Genomic DNA, 15,808 nt, shown 5'->3' with positions numbered 1-15,808 from the left:
GTGGAGGCTGAGGTGAAGATTTGTATGGGTTTTCAGAAAAGAAGAGTGAATGTTGGGGTGAAGAGGGTGGTGAGAGTAAGTGAGCTTGGGAAGGAGACTTGTGTGAGGAAGTACCAGGAGAGACTGAGTACAGAATGGAGAAAGGTGAGAACAATGGAAGTAAGGGGAGTGGGGGAGGAATGGGATGTATTTAGGGAATCAGTGATGGATTGTGCAAAAGATGCTTGTGGCATGAGAAGAGTGGGAGGTGGGTTGATTAGAAAGGGTAGTGAGTGGTGGGATGAAAAAGTAAGATTATTAGTGAAAGAGAAGAGAGAGGCATTTGGACGATTTTTGCAGGGAAAAAATGCAATTGAGTGGGAGATGTATAAAAGAAAGAGACAGGAGGTCAAGAGAAAGGTGCAAGAGGTGAAAAAGAGGGCAAATGAGAGTTGGGGTGAGAGAGTATCATTAAATTTTAGGGAGAATAAAAAGATGTTCTGGAAGGAGGTAAATAAAGTGCGTAAGACAAGGGAGCAAATGGGAACTTCAGTGAAGGGCGCAAATGGGGAGGTGATAACAAGTAGTGGTGATGTGAGAAGGAGATGGAGTGAGTATTTTGAAGGTTTGTTGAATGTGTTTGATGATAGAGTGGCAGATATAGGGTGTTTTGGTCGAGGTGGTGTGCAAAGTGAGAGGTTTAGGGAAAATGATTTGGTAAACAGAGAAGAGGTAGTAAAAGCTTTGCGGAAGATGAAAGCCGGCAAGGCAGCAGATTTGGATGGTATTGCAGTGGAATTTATTAAAAAAGTGGGTGACTGTAGTATTGACTGGTTGGTAAGGTTATTTAATGTATGTATGACTCATGGTGAGGTGCCTGAGGATTGGCGGAATGCGTGCATAGTGCCATTGTACAAAGGCAAAGGGGATAAGAGTGAGTGCTCAAATTACAGAGGTATAAGTTTGTTGAGTATTCCTGGTAAATTATATGGGAGGGTATTGATTGAGAGGGTGAAGGCATGTACAGAGCATCAGATTGGGGAAGAGCAGTGTGGTTTCAGAAGTGGTAGAGGATGTGTGGATCAGGTGTTTGCTTTGAAGAATGTATGTGAGAAATACTTAGAAAAGCAAATGGATTTGTATGTAGCATTTATGGATCTGGAGAAGGCATATGATAGAGTTGATAGAGATGCTCTGTGGAAGGTATTAAGAATATATGGTGTGGGAGGAAAGTTGTTAGAAGCAGTGAAAAGTTTTTATCGAGGATGTAAGGCATGTGTACATGTAGGAAGAGAGGAAGGTGATTGGTTCTCAGTGAATGTAGGTTTGCGGCAGGGGTGTGTGATGTCTCCATGGTTGTTTAATTTGTTTATGGATGGCGTTGTTAGGGAGGTGAATGCAAGAGTTTTGGAAAGAGGGGCAAGTATGAAGTCTGTTGGGGATGAGAGAGCTTGGGAAGTGAGTCAGTTGTTGTTCGCTGATGATACAGCACTGGTGGCTGATTCATGTGAGAAACTGCAGAAGATGGTGACTGAGTTTGGTAAAGTCTGTGAAAGAAGAAAGTTAAGAGTAAATGTGAATAAGAGCAAGGTTATTAGGTACAGTAGGGTTGAGGGTCAAGTCAATTGGGAGGTAAGTTTGAATGGAGAAAAACTGGAGGAAGTAAAGTGTTTTAGATATCTGGGAGTCAATCTGGCAGCGGATGGAACCATGGAAGCAGAAGTGGATCATAGGGTGGGGGAGGGGGTGAAAATCCTGGGAGCCTTGAAGAATGTGTGGAAGTCGAGAACATAATCTCGGAAAGCAAAAATGGGTATGTTTGAAGGAATAGTGGTTCCAACAATGTTGTATGGTTGCGAGGCGTGGGCTATGGATAGAGTTGTGCGCAGGAGGATGGATGTGCTGGAAATGAGATGTTTGAGGACAATGTGTGGTGTGAGGTGGTTTGATCAAGTAAGTAACGTAAGGGTAAGAGAGATGTGTGGAAATAAAAAGAGCGTGGTTGAGAGAGCAGAAGAGGGTGTTTTGAAATGGTTTGGGCACATGGAGAGAATGAGTGAGGAAAGATTGACCAAGAGGATATATGTGTCGGAGGTGGAGGGAACAAGAAGTGGGAGACCAAATTGGAGGTGGAAAGATGGAGTGAAAAAGATTTTGTGTGATCGGGGCCTGAACATGCAGGAGGGTGAAAGGAGGGCAAGGAATAGAGTGAATTGGATCGATGTGGTATACCGAGGTTGACGTGCTGTCAGTGGATTGAATCAGGGCATGTGAAGCGTCTGGGGTAAACCATGGAAAGCTGTGTAGGTATGTATATTTGCCTGTGTGGACGTATGTATATACATGTGTATGGAGGTGGGTTGGGCCATTTCTTTCGTGTGTTTCCTTGCGCTACCTCGCAAACGCGGGAGACAGCGACAAAGCAAAAAAAAAAAAAAAAAAAAAAAAAAAATATATATATATATATATATATATATATATATATATATATATATATATATATATATATATATAATCATCCTCAGGGACAGGGGAGAAAGAACACCTTCCATGCTAGTGAGATGGTGCAAGGAAACAAAGAAAGACATCCCCTTACATGCACATATATATACATTTATGCACATACATGTACATATACATACATACATATATATGCATGTACATATTCATTCTTGCTTGCCTTCATGAATTCCTGATGACACCCAGCCCCACAGGAAACAGCACAAATACAGGAGGAAAAAGGACATCACATTCTCTTCTCATCCCCCACACCTGATTGCCTTCCTTTAAGTCAGTTGGGTAGTGCCAGGAAACAGATGAAAAAAGGCCACACTCGCTCCTAATCATTCTCTAGCTTTTGTGAGTAGTGCACCAAAACCACAGCTCCCTATCTATTATATCCAGGCCCCACAGACTTTTCCATGGTTTACCCTGGACATTTCACATGCCCTGGTTCAGTCCATTGACAGCACATTGACTCCAGTACACCACATCGTAACCATTCACTCTATTCTGTGCATTTATTAATTCATTTACTTTGAGTGAACAGCCATATGGCTTTTAAGATGGCTCTTGTGAGTGAATTGCTTCCCACAATCCTCACATTCAAGTTTATTCTCACCTGTATGAATAAGATTATGTCTGATTAGGCTGCTTTTCAGAGCAAATAGTTTTCCACATTTCCCACACTCAAATTTCTTATCTGCATGAATAAGTTTATGCATATTAAGGCAGCTCTTCATGGTAAAGAGTTTCCCGCAATCTCTACATTCAAATTTTTTTTCACCTGTGTGAACATTAACATGGCTCTTTAAGTCACCTTTCCTAATGAATCTTTTTCCACAATCCTCACATTCATACAGCTTCTCTCCTGAGTGAATAAACTTATGCATGTTAAGGCTGCTTTTCTGAGTGAATAGTTTTCCACATTCCTTACATTCAAACTTTTTCTCGCCTGTATGAGTATTTATATGGCTTTTTAGGTCACCCTTCCTAAGGAATCTTTTCCCACACTCTTCACATTCATATCTTTTCTCTCCTATGTGAATAAGCTTATGCTTCTTTAGATCACCCTTCCAGTTGAAATGTCTCCCACATTCCTCACACCCAAACTTTTCCTCACCTGTGTGGATATTAATGTGGTTTTTCAGGTCACTCTTCCTAATGAATCTTTTCCCACACTCCATGCATTCAAAATTTCTCTCACCTGTATGAATATGCTTATGTATGTCGAGGCTGCCCTTCACTGTAAATAATTTCCCACATTCATCACATTCAAACTTTTTTTCACCAGTATGAATAAGCTTGTGCACATCAAGTTGGACCTTTTGAATGAACCTTTTCCCACAGTCTCCACATTCAAAATTTTTCTCACCTGTATGAATAAGCTTATGTACATTAAGATTGCACTTCTGAATAAATCGTTTTCCACATATTTCACATTCAAACTTTTTCTCACCCGTGTGAACAAAATTATGCATGTCAAGTCTATATTTCTGTGTAAATAGTTTTCCACATTCCTTACATTCAAATTTTTTTTCAGGTGAATGCATAAGCTTATGCTTGTTAAGACTGCTGTTCTGAGTGAATTGTTTCCCACATTCCCCACACTCAAACTTTTTCTCACCAGTATGAATCACTCTATGTACATTCAGGCTGCCTTTGTGAGTGAACAGCTTCCCGCATTCCTCACATTCGTGCTTTTTCTTACTTGTGTGAATAAGCTTATGAATGTTAAAACTGGTCTGTGTGATTTGTTTCACATACTCCTTACATTCATGGTTTTCACCACTTTTGTGAATAAGTTCACGGACATCAAGACTATCCTGATAGAACAATGCCCCATACTTCTTATTGCCAATTTCTTTTTCACCTCCATGAATAAGTTCATGTCTTATGAGATGGTTGTTTGTGATGCAGATTCTTCCAATCTCTTTACATTCTTTTTCACAACAGTGTGTCATAGCATCCATCTTGGGATTGTTTTTGGTAATCTAAGTATACGTTAAAAATAATTTAAAATTGCAACCCATTGTACTTACAAGCCAGATGGAAAGTAGGTTGTCACTACCTTATCATGTTAGAGATACTTCACTTTTATAATGGTAGGAATAAAAATCCAACTTATTTTTTATTCATATGGAGTATAAAATAGTTTGAGTCCCCATAAATTAAATATTAAATAAAAATACATTGAGGAAAAAATATAGGTTACATATCTAGGACAAAAGATCTAATAAGAGTGTGTTCTTAGCCACAGCTTTTTCTGACTCAGAAATTACAGATAGTGGTTCCGGTAGGATACTGGTAGGTAAGATGTTGTAGCAAATTTTGGAGTAGCAGCAAAAGATGTGGGTTTATTCTTGTCTGAAGATATAAAACTTATCATGCTCTTGATAACCAGAAATTTGGTATTTCTGCCTTTGCTTTGGTTTGAGACTGACTTGTGAGATGAGACTTCATACCTGAATCTGGAACAATGATTTCATTAATCATGCATGTCTCTCTAATTAACTTTACACATATTCATGTACAATCAAAGACAACTATCTTCCCTGAATTTGGTGAAAACTTAATGGACAGGTTAAGCCAATCTACACGCAGGTCTGTGACACTTATATACAGGTGGCAGGCCTGGTACCTGTGAAACAAGTTACCAGTTCACCAGTACTATTCTGTGGTGCTTAGTTACTGCTTATGCACATTTCAGTCATTCTCATATTACCAACACGTGTAGATTGAGCTTATGTCAGGTCTACGAACAGACCCTATATCATCTAATGTTTATACACATCCACAGTATTCCTGAACCCACCAAGTACAGGTACACCACTGATTTTCAGGCACTCTTGGTTCCAAAGCCTTGTCGGATTAACCATTTTGCCAGAACAACCGTGGTCACGTAATAATAATTCATCAACACACCTATAACCCACTAATTATACATCTCCCAAGTGTTTAAAGTATACCATGGACTGCTAGAAATTTAAATTAAACAAATATTAAATGTAAATTAAATAATAAACCATTCCATCATCACTTGATCGTGATCAGTACTCTTACCATCTTTCATAGTTTTTCTAATCTCATTTGCTTTTTGGAATCGCTGTCTGCATAGAATTTAAATATTTTCTCCCTTTGCTTCTTTATATCATAAACAGTTGATGAACCAATACTGTAGATGTCACACAGTTTACGCACTGAAACACCACAGTCCATTTTTTCAACAGTTATACTTTATCTTGGATCAATATGGACTGGTGTTTACGTTTGACACCACGACTGACTTTCTCATATGGCTGAAAAGCCATATCTAGGGTTAAATTTAAGCAAAATAAGCAATGAATCTCACAGAATTGCAGTATCACCACCAACAAGTGCAGTGTAAAAAATGTAAATAAGCATGCCCTACACACAACACCATCTGCGGCCGCCCAGTAAACTAGTCTGGTGGCCGTGGTAATTCCAAGTTCCCTCACGTAATTTTGTCTGGACTAAAGGAGGTGCCGAACCATCAGTTGCCGGAAATTTGGTGTTTTGGTGGTGTACCTGTACTTGCTCAGGGTTGATAGCCAATTATAGTATCATGTTTTCAATTCATTACACAATAGTGTCATATATAAAGTAATTGTAATCATCCTCACGCATACAAGAAGACATTATGTCTGATGTGACAGTCACGTATGAAAAGAATGAGAACCCAAAACTTCCAGCTAATCAGGTATACCAACCAACCACATGTTGTCACTAGTTGAGTCTCATAATGTTTCAATAGGTTTAAATACTCATCACACAAAACAGGGAAGATAGTTGTGTCTTAGATTGTACATATGATTTAGCTTTATATTTAAACTGGTGCAGAGAGTCAATGAAAAGTGTAACTTCATGTATTTTTTAAATCAACATCTAATTCATTTTCAAGAATTTAAGATCTGGATAATTCACAATGAGACATATATCTTTCATAGTACTCCTTCCATGATAACAAGACTGAAATACAAAATACACAGCAGTGATGCAGTTTTAAGTCACAAAGCCCTGGTGAATACCTGGTGAAGTCTTCAGGGGTCATCATCCTAGCAGCACAGGATGGGCCAATGGTGGGCTCAGGCTGTTGGATTGGGTCGTTGTTTGGCCAACCTTTGAAAGCTACAACTAGCTGGCCCATGTAGCCTAATTGGTCTGGTTCATATTTAGGTACTTGTCCAGTGCACTCTTAAACTTCTCTACTGTTGCATCCCATGGTGTTTCTGATGTTAGCATGCTGTGTTAAAGGGTCTTGGGTGCCAGATATTTAAGGTGTTCTCTTTTTTTTGCATATTGCCCCTTTGTATTTCAAAGGTAGTATTCTACAAAGTTTCCTTGCCTGTTATGCCACAAGAATGTTATTTCAAAATGTAATTTGGGAATCGTATCAACAAGCATTTTTAAGGTATTGATGATGAAATGCACATAATCAAACATGCTCACCTTCTTACATTCCCGATGGCACCCTGTCCCACAGGAAACAGAACAAATGCATGAAGGAAAAGAAGAAAGATAACATATTCTCTTCTCCCCCACACCTGATCGTGCCCCCTGCATAAGTGAGGTAGCACCAGGAAACAGACAAAGAAAGGCTACATCCGCTCACACTCATTCTCTAGCTGTCATGTGTAATGCACCAAAGCCACAGCTCCCTATCCACATCCAGGCTCCACAGACCTTTCCATGGTTTACCCCATTTGTTTCACATGCCTGGGTTTAATACTTTGATGGCACATTAACCATCAGTATAGTACATTGTTCCAGTTCACTCTATTCATGCATGCCTTTCACCCTCTGCATGTTCAAGTCCTGATCCCTCATAATCTTTTTCTCTCCATCCTTCCATTTCCAGTTTGGTCTCTTGGAATAGGAATATATGGGTATGTTTGGAGGTACAGTAGTGCCAATGGTATTGTATGGATACAAGGTATGGGATGTAGTTAGGATGTGCAGAGGGTGGATATGTTGGAAACAAAATGCCTGAGGCCAATGTGGTATGTGGTGGTTTGATCGAGTAAGTAATAAAAGGGTAAGAGAGAAGTGTGGTATTAAAAAGGTTGTGGTTAAGAGAGCTGAAAAGGGTGAGCCAAAATGTTTTGGACATATAGATAGAATGAATGAGAAGAGGTTGAAAAAGAGATGTGGGCAGGGAGAAGGGGGAGACCAAATTGGAGATGAAAGGATGGAATGAAAAAGATTTCCCATGATCTGGGCCTGAACATATGGGAGGGAGAAAGGTGCATAAGGAATAGAGTGAAGTGGAACATTGTTGTTCACAGGGATTGGCATGTTGTTGGTAAACTAAACCAGGACATGTGAATCAGCTAGGGGAAACCATGAGGAGGTCTTTGGGGTTTGGATGTGGTTTTGTTGCACTGCTGAAGACAGCTGAAGAATGGATGGGAGAAAGCAGTCTTCTCTTCATCTGTTCCTGGTGCTACATTGCTATCACAGGAAATGGCGATATATATATCATGTGAGAAACTGCAGAAGCTGGTGACTGAGTTTGGTAAAGTGTGTGAAAGAAGAAAGTTAAGAGTAAATGTGAATAAGAGCAAGGTTATTAGGTACAGTAGGGTTGAGGGTCAAGTCAATTGGGAGGTAAGTTTGAATGGAGAAAAACTGGAGGAAGTAAAGTGTTTTGGATATCTGGGAGTGGATCTGGCAGCAGATGGAATCATGGAAGCGGAAGTGAATCATAGGGTGGGGGAGGGGGCGAAAATCCTGGGAGCCTTGAAGAATGTGTGGAAGTCGAGAACATTATCTCGGAAAGCAAAAATGGGTATGTTTGAAGGAATAGTGGTTCCGACAATATTGTATGGTTACGAGGCGTGGGTTATGGATAGAGTTGTGCACAGGAGGGTGGATGTGCTGGAAATAAGATGTTTGAGGACAATGTGTGGTGTGAGGTGGTTTGATCGAGTAAGTAATGTAAGGGTAAGAGAGATGTGTGGAAATAAAAAGAGCGTGGTTGAGAGAGCAGAAGAGGGTGTTTTGAAATGGTTTGGGCACATGGAGAGAATGAGTGAGGAAAGATTGACCAAGAGGATATATGTGTCGGAGGTGGAGGGAACGAGGAGAAGTGGGAGACCAAATTGGAGATGGAAAGATGGAGTGAAAAAGATTTTGTGTGATCGGGGCTTGAACATGCAGGAGGGTGAAAGGAGGGCAAGGAATAGAGTGAATTGGATCGATGTGGTATACCGGGGTTGACGTGCTGTCAGTGGATTGAATCAGGGCATGTGAAGCGTCTGGGGTAAACCATGGAAAGTTGTTTGGGGCCTGGATGTGGAAAGGGAGTTGTGGTTTCGGGCATTATTGCGTGGCAGCTAGAGACTGAGTGTGAACGATTGGGGCCTTTGTTGTCTTTTCCTAGTGCTACCTCACTCACATGAGGGGGGAGGGGGATGGTATTCCATGTGTGGCGAGGTGGCGATGGGAGTGAATGGGGGCAGACAGTGTGAATTGTGTGCATGGGTATATATGTATGTGTCTGTGTATGTATATATATGTGTACATTGAGATGTATAGGTATGTATATTTGCGTGTGTGGACGTGTGTGTGTGTATACATTATGTATGGGGGTGGGTTGGGCCATTTCTTTCGTCTGTTTCCTTGCGCTACCTCGCAAACGCGGGAGACAGCGACAAAGCAAAATAAATAAAATAAATAATATATATATATATATATATATATATATATATATATATATATATATTTTATCGAGGATGTAAGGCATGTGTACGTGTAGGAAGAGAGGAAAGTGATCGATTCTCAGTGAATGTAGGTTTGCGGCAGGGGTGTGTGATGTCTCCATGGTTGTTTAATTTGTTTATGGATGGGGTTGTTAGGGAGGTAAATGCAAGAGTTTTGGAAAGAGGGGCAAGTATGAAGTCTGTTGGGGATGAGAGAGCTTGGGAAGTGAGTCAGTTGTTGTTCGCTGATGACACAGCGCTGGTGGCTGATTCATGTGAGAAACTGCAGAAGCTGGTGACTGAGTTTGGTAAAGTGTGTGGAAGAAGAAAGTTAAGAGTAAGTGTGAATAAGAGCAAGGTTATTACGTACAGTAGGGCTGAGGGTCAAGTCAATTGGGAGGTGAGTTTGAATGGAGAAAAACTGGAGGAAGTGAAGTGTTTTAGATATCTGGGAGTGGACCTGGCAGCGGATGGAACCATGGAAGCGGAAGTGGATCATAGGGTGGGGGAGGGGGCGAAAATTCTGGGGGCCTTGAAGAATGTGTGGAAGTCGAGAACATTATCTCGGAAAGCAAAAATGGGTATGTTTGAAGGAATAGTGGTTCCAACAATGTTGTATGGTTGCGAGGCGTGGGCTATGGATAGAGTTGTGCGCAGGAGGATGGATGTGCTGGAAATGAGATGTCTGAGGACAATGTGTGGTGTGAGGTGGTTTGATCGAGTGAGTAACGTAAGGGTAAGAGAGATGTGTGGAAATAAAAAGAGCGTGGTTGAGAGAGCAGAAGAGGGTGTTTTGAAGTGGTTTGGGCACATGGAGAGGATGAGTGAGGAAAGATTGACCAAGAGGATATATGTGTCGGAGGTGGAGGGAACAAGGAGAAGAGGGAGACCAAATTGGAGGTGGAAAGATGGAGTGAAAAAGATTTTGTGTGATCGGGGCCTGAACATGCAGGAGGGTGAAAGGAGGGCAAGGAACAGAGTGAATTGGAGCGATGTGGTATACTGGGGTTGACGTGCTGTCAGTGGATTGAATCAAGGCATGTGAAGCGTCTGGGATAAACCATGGAAAGCTGTGTAGGTATGTATATTTGCGTGTGTGGACGTATGTATATACATGTGTATGGGGGTGGGTTGGGCCATTTCTTTCGTCTGTTTCCTTGCGCTACCTCGCAAACGCGGGAGACAGCGACAAAGTATAAAAAAAAAAAATAAAAAAAAATATATATATATATATATATATATATATATATATATATATATATATATATATATATATATATATATGTATATATATATATTATCCCTGGGGATAGGGAATTAAGAGTACTTCCCACGTATTCCCTGCGTGTCGTAGAAGGCGACTAAAAGGGGAGGGAGCGGGGGGCTGGAAATCCTCCCCTCTCGTTTTTTTTCTTTTTTTTTTTTTTTCCAAAAAAAGGAACAGAGGGGGCCAGGTGAGGATATTCCAAAAAAGGCCCAGTCCTCTGTTCTTAACGCTACCTCGCTAAAGCGGGAAATGGCGAATAGTTTAAAAGAAAGAAAAATATATATATATATAAATGTCTGTGTTTGTATGTATGTATATGTATGAGTATTCCTGGTAAATTATATGGGAGGCCTGGTAAATTATATGGGAGGGTATTGATTGAGAGGGTGAAGGCATGTACAGAGCATCAGACTGGGGAGGGGCAGTGTGGTTTCAGAAGTGGTAGAGGATGTGTGGATCAGGTGTTTGCTTTGAAGAATGTATGTGAGAAATACTTAGAAAAGCAAATGGATTTGTATGTAGCATTTATGGATCTGGAGAAGGCATATGATAGAGTTGATAGAGATGCTATGTGGAATGTTTTAAGAATATATGGTGTGGGAGGCAAGTTGTTAGAAGCAGTGAAAAGTTTTTATCGAGGATGTAAGGCATGTGTAGGTGTAGGAAGAGAGGAAAGTGATTGGTTCTCAGTGAATGTAGGTTTGCGGCAGGGGTGTGTGATGTCTCCATGGTTGTTTAATTTGTTTATGGATGGGGTTGTTAGGGAGGTGAATGCAAGAGTTTTGGAAAGAGGGGCAAGTATGCAGTCTGTTGTGGATGAGAGAGCTTGGGAAGTGAGTCAGTTGTTGTTCGCTGATGATACAGCGCTGGTGGCTGATTCATGTGAGAAACTGCGGAAGCTGGTGACTGAGTTTGGTAAAGTGTGTGAAAGAAGAAAGCTAAGAGTAAATGTGAATAAGAGCAAGGTTATTAGGTACAATAGGGCTAAGGGTCAAGTCAATTGGGAGGTAAGTTTGAATGGAGAAAATCTGGAGGAAGTAAAGTGTTTTAGATATCTGGGAGTGGATCTGGCAGCGGATGGAACCATGGAAGCAGAAGTGAATCATAGGGTGGGGGAGGGGGCGAAAATTCTGGGAGCATTGAAGAATGTTTGGAAGTTGAGAACATTTTCTCGGAAAGCAAAAATGGGTATGTTTGAAGGAATAGTGGTTCCAACAATGTTGTATGGTTGCGAGGCGTGGGCTATGGATAGAGTTGTGCGCAGGAGAGTGGATGTGCTGGAAATGAGATGTTTGAGGACAATATGTGGTGTGAGGTGCTTTGATCGAGTAAATAATGTAAGGGTAAGAGAGATGTGTGGAAATAAAAAGAGTGTGGTTGAGAGAGCAGAAGAGGGTGTTTTGAAATGGTTTGGTCACATGGAGAGAATGAGTGAGGAAAGATTGACCAAGTGGATATATGTGTCAGAGGTGGAGGGAACGAGGAGAAGTGGGAGAACAAATTGGAGGTGGAAAGATGGAGTGAAGATTTTGAGTGATCGGGGCCTGAACATGCTGGAGGGTGAAAGGCGTGCAAAGAATAGAGTGAATTGGAACGATGTGGTATACCGGGGTTGACGTGCTGTCAATGGATTGAACCAGCGCATGTGAAGCGTCTGGGGTAATCCATGGAAAGTTGTGTGGGGCCTGGATGTGGAAAGGGAGCTGTGGTTTCAGTGCATTGTTGCATGACAGCTAGAGACTGAGTGTGAACGATTTCGGTCTTTGGTGTCTTTTCCTAGCGCTACCTCACACACATGAGGGGGGAGGGGGTTGTTATTCCATGTGTGGCGAGGTGGCGATGGGAACGAATAAAGGCAGACTATGTATTATGTACATGTGTATATATGTATATGTCTGTGTGTGTATATATATGTGTACATTGACATGTATAGGTATGTATATTTGCGTGTATGGACGCGTATGTATATACATGTGTATGTGGGCGGGTTGGGCCATTCTTTCGTCTGTTTCCTTGCGCTACCTTGCAAATGCGGGAGACAGCGACAAAGCAAAACAAGGAGAAGCGGGAGACCAAATTGCAGGTGGAAGGATGGAGAGAACAAGATTTTGAATGATTGGGACCTGAACATACAGGAGGGTGAAAGGCATGCAAGGAATAGAGTGAATTGGAATGATGTGGTATACTGGGATCAATGTGCTGTCAGTGGATTGAACCAGGGCATGTGAAGCATCTGGGGTAAACCCTGGAAAGGTCCTTGGGGCCTGGATGTGGAAAGGGAGCTGTGGTTTCAGTGCATCACACATGATAGCTAGAGACTGAGTGTGAACATTTGTGGCCTTTTTGTCTTTTCCTGGCGCTACCTCGTGTGTGTGTGTGTGTGTGTGTGTGTGTGTGTGTGTGTGTGTGTGGGGGGGGGTGAAGGGCATGGATGAAGGCAAAAAGTATGAACATGTACATGTGTATATATGTATATGTCTGTGAATGTATATGTATGTATACGTTGAAATGTATGGGTATGTATATGTACGTGTGTGGCCGTTTATATATATATATATATATATATATATATATATATATATATATTATCCCTGGGGTTAGGGGAGAAAGAATGCTTCCCACGTATTCCCTGCGTGTCGTAGAAGGCGACTAAAAGGGGAGGGAGCGGGTGGCTGGAAATCCTCCCCTCTCATTTTTTTCAATTTTCCAAAAGAGGGAACAGAGAAAGGGGCCAGGTGAGGATATTCCCTCAAAGGCTCAGTCCTCTGTTCTTAATGCTACCTCGCTATCGCGGGAAATGGCGAATAGTACGAAAGAAAAAAGAATATATATATATATATATTTTTTTTTTTTTTTTTTTTTTTTTTTTTTTATACTTTGTCGCTGTCTCCCGCGTTTGCGAGGTAGCGCAAGGAAACAGACGAAAGAAATGGCCCAACCCCCCCCCCCCATACACATGTACATACACACGTCCACACACGCAAATATACATACCTACACAGCTTTCCATGGTTTACCCCAGACGCTTCACATGCCTTGATTCAATCCACTGACAGCACGTCAACCCCTGTATACCACATGACTCCAATTCACTCTATTCCTTGCCCTCCTTTCACCCTCCTGCATGTTCAGGCCCCGATCACACAAAATCTTTTTCACTCCATCTTTCCACCTCCAATTTGGTCTCCCTCTTCTCCTCGTTCCCTCCACCTCCGACACATATATCCTCTTGGTCAATCTCTCCTCACTCATTCTCTCCATGTGCCCAAACCATTTCAAAACACCCTCTTCTGCTCTCTCAACCACGCTCTTTTTATTTCCACACATCTCTCTTACCCTTACGTTACTTACTCGATCAAACCACCTCACACCACACATTGTCCTCAAACATCTCATTTCCAGCACATCCATCCTCCTGCGCACATCTCTATCCATAGCCCACGCCTCGCAACCATACAACATTGTTGGAACCACTATTCCCTCAAACATACCCATTTTCGCTTTCCGAGATAATGTTCTCGACTTCCACACATTTTTCAAGGCTCCCAAAATTTTCGCCCCCTCCCCCACCCTATGATCCACTTCCGCTTCCATGGTTCCATCCGCTGACAGATCCACTCCCAGATATCTAAAACACTTCACTTCCTCCAGTTTTTCTCCATTCAAACTCACCTCCCAATTGACTTGACCCTCACCCCTACTGTACCTAATAACCTTGCTCTTATTCACATTTACTCTCAACTTTCTTCTTCCACACACTTTACCAAACTCAGTCACCAGCTTCTGCAGTTTCTCACATGAATCAGCCACCAGCGCTGTATCATCAGCGAACAACAACTGACTCACTTCCCAAGCTCTCTCATCCCCAACAGACTTCATACTTGCCCCTCTTTCCAGGACTCTTGCATTTACCTCCCTTACAACCCCATCCATAAACAAATTAAACAACCATGGAGACATCACACACCCCTGCCGCAAACCTACATTCACTGAGAACCAATCACTTTCCTCTCTTCCTACACGTACACATGCCTTACATCCTCGATAAAAACTTTTCACTGCTTCTAACAACTTGCCTCCCACACCATATATTCTTAATACCTTCCACAGAGCATCTCTATCAACTCTATCATATGCCTTCTCCAGATCCATAAATGCTACATACAAATCCATTTGCTTTTCTAAGTATTTCTCACATACATTCTTCAAAGCAAACACCTGATCCACACATCCTCTACCACTTCTGAAACCGCACTGCTCTTCCCCAATCTGATGCTCTGTACATATATATATATATATATATATATGTATATATATATATATATAACAAGTAGTGGTGATGTGAGAAGGAGATGGAGTGAGTATTTTGAAGGTTTGTTGAATGTGTTTGATGATAGAGTGGCAGATATAGGGTGTTTTGGTCGAGGTGGTGTGCAAAGTGCGAGGGTTAGGGAAAATGAGTTGGTAAACAGAGAAGAGGTAGTAAAAGCTTTGCGGAAGATGAAAGCCGGCAAGGCAGCAGGTTTGGATGGTATTGCAGTGGAATTTATTAAAAAGGAGGTGACTGTATTGTTGACTGGTTGGTAAGGTTATTTAATGTATGTATGACTCATGGTGAGGTGCCTGAGGATTGGCGGAATGCGTGCATAGTGCCATTGTATAAAGGCAAAGGGGATAAGAGTGAGTGCTCAAATTACAGAGGTATAAGTTTGTTGAGTATTCCTGGCAAATTATATGGGAGGGTATTGATTGAGAGGGTGAAGGCATGTACAGAGCATCAGACTGGGGAAGAGCAGTGTGGTTTCAGAAGTGGTAGAGGATGTGTGGATCAGGTGTTTGCTTTGAAGAATGTATGTGAGAAATACTTAGAAAAGCAAATGGATTTGTATGTAGCATTTATGGATCTGGAGAAGGCATATGATAGAGTTGATAGAGATGCTCTGTGGAAGGTATTAAGAATATATGGTGTGGGAGGCAAGTTGTTAGAAGCAGTGAAAAGTTTTTATCGAGGATGTAAGGCATGTGTACGTGTAGGAAGAGAGGAAAGTGATTGGTTCTCAGTGAATGTAGGTTTGCGGCAGGGATGTGTGATGTCTCCATGGTTGTTTAATTTGTTTATGGATGGGGTTGTTAGGGAGGTGAATGCAAGAGTTTTGGAAAGAGGGGCAAGTATGAAGTCTGTTGGGGATGAGAGAGCTTGGGAAGTGAGTCAGTTGTTGTTCGCTGATGATACAGCGCTGGTGGCTGATTCATGTGAGAAACTGCAGAAGCTGGTGACTGAGTTTGGTAAAGTGTGTGAAAGAAGAAAGTTAAGAGTAAATGTGAATAAGAGCAAGGTTAT

The 15,808-nt window shown here is 41.6% G+C and overlaps 2 protein-coding genes across 38 annotated transcripts in view; one reads left to right on the top strand and one right to left on the bottom strand.

Annotated features, from left to right (window-relative positions):
• Positions 1–15,808, top strand: part of LOC139757284 (uncharacterized) — a 145,907-nt gene that overhangs the window by 37,322 nt on the left and 92,777 nt on the right. The window lies entirely within an intron of this gene.
• LOC139757282 (uncharacterized) overlaps positions 1,129–15,808 on the bottom strand; it is an 18,462-nt gene continuing 3,782 nt past the window's right edge. For 6 of the 11 annotated variants that reach the window (XM_071677635.1, XM_071677633.1, XM_071677631.1 and 3 more), the window contains exons 2-3: positions 6,528–6,844; positions 1,129–4,949 (exon numbers count right to left, since the gene is read on the bottom strand). In XM_071677635.1, the coding sequence (XP_071533736.1) occupies positions 3,012–4,451 (1,440 nt within the window). In that variant the 5' untranslated portion in view covers positions 4,452–4,949; positions 6,528–6,844 and the 3' untranslated portion in view covers positions 1,129–3,011. The remainder of the gene's footprint in view (positions 4,950–6,527; positions 6,845–15,808) is intronic. The other 5 variants (XM_071677639.1, XM_071677637.1, XM_071677638.1 and 2 more) reach the window with 2 other exon arrangements.

Source organism: Panulirus ornatus, chromosome 25 (assembly GCF_036320965.1).
Source record: "Panulirus ornatus isolate Po-2019 chromosome 25, ASM3632096v1, whole genome shotgun sequence".
NCBI lineage: Eukaryota > Metazoa > Arthropoda > Malacostraca > Decapoda > Palinuridae > Panulirus > Panulirus ornatus.
This window is presented reverse-complemented; position numbering and strand designations above follow the sequence as displayed.